This window comes from Nicotiana tomentosiformis, chromosome 9 (assembly GCF_000390325.3).
Source record: "Nicotiana tomentosiformis chromosome 9, ASM39032v3, whole genome shotgun sequence".
In the NCBI taxonomy this organism is placed as follows: domain Eukaryota; kingdom Viridiplantae; phylum Streptophyta; class Magnoliopsida; order Solanales; family Solanaceae; genus Nicotiana; species Nicotiana tomentosiformis.
The window spans coordinates 103915140-103922029 of record NC_090820.1 but is presented as its reverse complement, the minus strand read 5'-3'; the positions used below and the strand labels follow the sequence as shown (position 1 = coordinate 103922029).

Sequence of the window (6890 nt, the reverse complement as noted above, 5' to 3'; positions counted from 1 at the left end):
CTATTCCTGTTGATTCATGGTATATTGACTGCTCCGGTGATCATTCTGTTGTAGTTCTTTATCTTGTATTCCCCTCAGTATGTTTCCCTCCCGACATTTTCTGTTTAGTTCTTCATTTCTGTTATTTGTATATACACTGTTAAATTGTACATGTTGATTTGTAGGTGCCTTACCTTAGCCTCGTCACTACTTCGTCGAGGTTAGACTCGACACTTACCAGTACATGGGGTCGGTCGTACTGATACTGCACTCTGCACTTTCTGTGCAGATTTTGATACCGACTCAGGTTGATCGAGATTTTGCTATTGGTCCGTTGTCTGGTGACTCAAGGTAGATCTGTCGGCGTGCACAGACCTTGAAGTCCCCGTCTATCTTTTATGTACTACTGTTTCTTTCATTCAGACAGTTGTATTTCTTTCAGACTATTACTTATAGTAAATTCTAGAATACTCGTGAATTGTGACTCCATATCCGGGTGGTAATAATTAATACAGTTTTATGATATTCCACACTTATTATATTTTATCTTAGTTAATTATTGTTAATTACTGAATGGGAATAAGGAATTGGTTTAATGATTATCTAACGTTGGCTTGCCTAGCAGGTGAAATCTTAGGCGCCATCACGGTCCCATCGGTGAGAAATTTCGGGTCGTGATATCGTTGAAGCTAGAACTTGTGAGATATATATCGAAAGACTTGTTAGTAATGTTGTCGAATTGGTGGACTATTTTGTAAGACTCAATATGATTATTATTGATGTTGTTTGGTCTGTTTTGTGGTCATTTTAACTTTTGGGAAGTCATATAAATAGGGGAGGTGCTGTCCGTTTCATCGTAAAATAGGTTGCAGTCGATACATAATAGTTACGATACTTAAACGATAACGATAGTGTCATTTCTCTTATTGTAGACTAAAGAGTCGTTACATTTTTATAACTTGAGGTTGGGAAGTATATACAAGGTATGTGAGGCTATCCCTTTCTATCTTTTGCATGACTTCGATTGTGCATAATGTAATGAACGAGCTTCCAAAGATACTCCACTCTTAGAAGCTAGTAGTACTTACATTGTTTCCCTTCGTATGGAACGATTGATGTTGATGTTACTTCTCTTATTCTTATGTTATCAATGTTGTTGGTACTTCCTGATTCTTATAAGATTCTTGATGAAGAATTAATCCTAATAACATGTACGGAGTATACCGACCTTACGTCACTCCGAAAGGTTCAAAATATGATTCCAATGAGTCCAGCACGCATCATATATATCTATCTATTTTACTCTACTAAGTCGAGCTATAGTCGGCGGGGTACGACACCTATTGTGCAAACACTTATTAGTTGGGTTTTACCGAGCTCGACATGGCCTTGTACGATTCTACCGAGCCTTATGATGGCCGGGTACATTTTTACCGAGCCTATTATGGTCGGGTACGATATGATGATGATGATGATGCTCACATAGGTGTATGTATGTTTTAAAAGTTTATGTGTGTGTGTATATATATATTCATTTCATGCCAGTAGACCTCAGAGATACCCAGATGTTACAGGTTGTATATTCTCTATCCCTGTTTATATTATTGTACTTACTTATGCTTTCTGCCTTACATACTCAGTACTTTATTCGTACTGATGTCCTTTTTATTTGTGGAAGTTGCATGTCGTGATGTAGGTCCTAATAGACAGGTAGGCGAAGCTCCCCTACCATAGTAGGCTGCATAGTTCAGCGATTATTGGTGAGATCCCTTCTCCGGACTTGCCGTGGTCTTGGTATGCATTTTTGTTATAGATATTATGGGTATGTCGAGGCCCTGTTCCGGCAATGTTGCAGCACTTATATTCCTTTAGAGACTCATAGACAGGTGTCGACTCATGTATAGTTTGGATTACCTTGTCAACTGAATTTTATTGTATAGTCTCTCATGGCAGCTTGTCAGCTCGTACCTTATACATAGTTTCATGATAGCCTTGTCGGTCCATGTTATATATGTTCATGCCATTATATGTCATTGTTGGTTGTTTAGGATTCATGTCTATCATTTATATTGATTTCGTCGACCCTTATAGATAACAAGAAATGTTAGATAAAATGTGCGTTGGTTTTCGGCAGGTATGGCCCGGGTGCCAGTCATGGCCCTCCAGTTTGGGTCGTGACACCCTACTAGCTACAATCTCATTTAATTTTTTAATTTTTTCCTTTTTGAACCCCCTTAGTAAAAATCATGCCTCCGCCACTAGTGGTGGTGAATGGTGATAGTTAATATTGGTAGATGGTAGTGGTGGTGGTAGTTGTAGTTGTGTTGAGGAAGGTGATGGTGGGTGGTGAAAATTTATAATGGTGGGCGGTGTCGGCTATGGTTATTGATGGTGATGGGGTAGTTGGTAGTGGTAGTTGAGGTGGGTGAGTGTGTGGTTATGGTTGAGGATAGTGGTAGTAGTTGATAATGGTAGGCGATGGCGACAGTTAGTAATGAATGTGGATAATAACATCTTAATGAAATTAAATCTTTGTTATACAAACCCATTAAGTGATTGTAAAGTAAATAAAATAAATACACTTAATGATTAATTAAGATCTGAATTTAATAATAAACGCACTAAATGTCTCAGATCTGAATGATTAAGATTCAGACCTCCATTAAGTACAGACAAATGAGGCCTAAATAGAATTAGCAAAGGATTTTATTGCAATTTAGTGATAAAATATATCCGCAGATAATTCCTATATTTTCTTTCTTTCTTACTCACTGCAAGCAGAGAGAATTTTTTTATGATAATGAGAAATTAGTCTAAATTTTCTTAATGGGAGAAAATGTGAGAGGTGGAGAAGTGAAAAGGCCATTGAGCAACCCCTTGGCTATGTGGTGATAAGCTGCTTCTGTTAAGTGAATTCCATCCCAATTTGCAAATTTAGAAGAGTCCAAACATGCCTTAGAGCCAATATGACCACATCTTGCTGAATTGTTGAAGTTGTAAGGACCTCCACCTCCACAACATGCTACTAATGTATTGAAAAATCCTGTGACATTTTGAATGGACACAAAATGAGGACCTAAAACAAAAAAAAACAGTCCGGTGCACAAAGCATGTTCTCATATTCACACCAAGTCTAGGGAAAGGTCAGACTCCAAGGGGTCTGATGTAGGCAGCATGTCCTAACACAAGCATTAATGACGGATTTCACGGCTCGAACCCATGACCTATAAGTCACACATAGACAATTTTACCGTTGCTCCAAATATCTATAATGGTATATATGTAAACACAAACACACTTTAAATTTCATCATACTTTTGTAACTTTTACACTTAGAAGATCTCATATTCCCTCTGTTTCAGTTGATGTGGTAAAATTTGAATTGACACGGAGTTTAAGAAAGAAAGAAAGACTTTTGAAACATACGAATATATATATATATATATATACTTTTCATTAGAGATAAAATAGAAAGTTTAATAAATTATTTTTAAATTTAAAAAACTATCATCATTTTTGAAACGGACTAAGATAATCAAATTAATCAACAGTAAGGTTAAACTACTATAATATAAATTTAGAAAGATGTAATTAAGAAGTTCATCATAATAAAATTAACTTACCATAATGCTTTGGAGCATGAAACAATCTCTTTGCAGCTCCATAATAATCAGCATATATGATCTTTGCATGAGGATATTCTTCTCTTAATTTCTCAAGGGAGAGTTTAAGCTGAGAATTGTGATATTTAGAGAAGGCATTGTAGGCTTTGAGACATCCATTTTTGTCATATGCTGCTTTGTTTGTAGTGCCAAACAAGGTTAAGTACAATGCTGAGCACCCAATTGGCAAATTCCCAGGAACTATCAATTCTACTGCTCCTTCCTCTATCAATACCTAATTAAGAGCAAATTATGAAGGAAAAAGTTAAATAATAAGGTTGGGTGAGTCAAGACCTCATTTACATAGAACATCATGTATTCAGACAAAGTCCGAAAAAAGATTGCATGTTAAGGGTGTAATGTAGCAGGGGCGGATCCAGCTTTAAGGTTATAGGTTCCTGTGAACTCAATAACTTTTGTACAAACACATTTGTATTAAAAAACTCACTAAATATCTATAAATATTTGACTGAGAATTCAATTATTATTATACATATATAACTCGAAATCGTTGTAGGAATTCATAAATTTCAAATCCTGAATCCAACTCTATGATATAAATAACCTACCTTGATTCAAGAATTAATGACTGCTTTCACGGTTCAAACCCGTCTAAGACCTCATCATATTTTGAATATTAAGGTTGGATGGCCTAGGCCAATACACAAAAGTTGAAATGGATTCTTTAGGCTATAATTTACTTTTTTAATCTATAATGAAAGTAGAGTGAAAGCTTACACTTGTTGCTTCAATAATTGTTTCAACTACTGCTGGTACAAGAGCTTTAAGTTGTTTAATGCTTCCACCAACAAAGTAGGGGTAGTTATAGTCATTGCCTCCAATCTCTCCCACTATAAATAGTGATTTTTTAAAGTATTCTCTACAATCTGCAGGTCAAAATTAAAAAGAATTAAAAAAACACAAAGGAAAATTAAGAAAAGCTATGAAGAATTAGTCTAAATAGCAGCCGACCTAACAGCCTAAATTAAAAATAATTTGACAGATGTATAATATATTTATAATCCATGTATGAATGTGCATAATCGGGTATTAATCGGTGTATAAGTTATTTTTGCTGATTGCAAAAAATAAACAGTGATTTCGACCTGCTATATTTGTGTAGCAATCCTACAAATTATAGTGTTATTTTTTAGCTCAACTCTTTTTTTATTATGCTATTTTTACCAAAAAAAAACAATAATTTATTTTTCAAACTTATAGCAACTGATTTTGAAAGCTTGCTAAAAACAACCAGCATTTGCAAAAGCTCAAACAAATTTTTGCCGGTCCAATTTTTTGCAAAAATAACCAAACGCCACAATATCATGGCTAAATTAATAATCGTCATTACTATACCTTTTCTCGTGGCACAAATGTTAGACTTCACTTCCTGAAACCATCCCACCTGGTCAGTTAATGAAATATTTGTCCATAAAACTGTAATATTCTTACTATAAAAATACTCAGCAGCAATTGCAGTAGCTCCAGCAATCGCAAAATTCACTCCATGTTCGGCTTTTACGCCATTTTTCAGTGCCAAATAGGGTGGAAGTAATGGCAATCCATACGCCTCCGCTACATTTAGTAGAATGAAAATAAATGTCATTACTTTTAAATTAGTGGCGGAACTAGAAATTTTACTATGAGATTAAAAAAAAACTTTTACACTACACATCAACCCAACAAAGCCCACAACAAAAAGATAACCCTAATCTTTAATTTTTACAAAGTTTAGCCAGTATAATCGCGGTATAATATGTGTATAGTCAGTATGTATATATTATATACTTATTATACATGAAATATACACCAGCGGCAGCTACAAATGATTATGGCTAGACAAGTGAAAATATTTCTAGCCGCCCAGCTAAAAATGTTAAGATTGCAAGAATGTAAGACCTAAAATTCGCCTATGCTATATATAGTATTTAAGTATTGGGCAGTCGGGTGCACAAACTATTCCACATTTACATACTGTCCAGGAAAGGACCGCACCTCAAGAGATGAGACGTAGACAATGCCCTAATTTAACAAAATATCATTGCCTTCAAACAGTGGTGGGGCTAAAATATTTAACAGAATATTAAAAACAAATACAAAAATATCACACTTGAGATTTGAACCTGCGACCTAAAAGATTATTTGGGACAGATTTACCAATAAAGTAGGAAAGGATAGCTTCCTTACGTGAAGGAAGTCAATAACTTAGAAATATACAAAAAAAAAAAAATTATTTTTAATATATTTTTCCGACGAGGAGATAATTAAATTAAATCCCTTTGGACCATGTAGTTACGAACATTTTATATATACTAACATTTAAATAAACATAAGAATAAAAATAGAAGAACATTACCAAAGAAGTCAACAATTAACCGTCCATTTGAACATCGGCCAGTGGCATGTTTGAAAAACGTTTCTCCGTAGGGGAGTTTTCCGATGACCGGAAAAGCTAGGGCACCGGAGAGAAGGAAATTTCCGGTATCGGCGAGTGAATCACCAAAGCTAAATATTGCATTATAAGATTGTTGATTGGGTGAAACTGAGCTCAAAAAGCAACAGAAAATCAAGAAGATGATTTTCATGACGATACACGTAGTTTATCACTAAGTAGTCTGAAATTCCGTGGACAGAAGGTCTAATTCTGAGCCGAAGTTCTATTTATTTCGCTATTCCCCTTCCTGACCATAGTCACTAAGGAAGGGTCGGGGCGGACTGCAATTCGTCCTAGTTTAGTCTTCTCTTCTGAGACGATTGGAGACTAAGGAAAGGACACTTTTGAAGAAGGGCACAAAGAGCATAAATTTCTTTCCACTTTTGTTAGATATAAGCTTTTAAAAATTAGGTCTACATAAATTAAATTAAAGATAGTCTTTTCAGTGGTGGTGATAAATGGTACAAGTAGTTAGTTGGGGAACATGAAATTCATAAATATATAGACTTGAAGTAGGTGAAAGACGAAATTATAGATATTAATTAAAGGAAAATGGCCAAATATACTTCTCTACTTTAGTATATTATTCATATTTATCATCCGTTATACTATCGGGTCATATCTACCTTTATCGTTAGCCAAACTTTTTAAAAATACTCTCCACCTAACGGAAAGCCACCAAATTAAAAAAATCCCTATTTTTTTAAAACCCACTAATAACTCGTTAAATCTTTTTTATTTACTGCACTTCTTCCTTACAGATTAGTCATCTCCTTCATAGTCATTTGTTGAACTTAAGACGTGAAAGACATAAA

At 34.9% G+C, this 6890-nt stretch overlaps 1 protein-coding gene across 1 annotated transcript; it reads right to left on the bottom strand.

The window, feature by feature from the left end:
• Positions 1–2565: 2565 nt before the first annotated feature.
• Positions 2566–6510, bottom strand: LOC104102113 (GDSL esterase/lipase At5g45910). Its single transcript, XM_009609736.4, has 5 exons — positions 5998–6510; positions 4998–5216; positions 4380–4528; positions 3603–3876; positions 2566–3022 (listed from the first exon to the last, which is right to left on the bottom strand). Exons 1-5 carry the CDS (start codon positions 6224–6226, stop codon positions 2793–2795), a joined length of 1101 nt encoding a protein of 366 aa, XP_009608031.1. The 5' UTR covers positions 6227–6510; the 3' UTR covers positions 2566–2792.
• Positions 6511–6890: the final 380 nt, after the last annotated feature.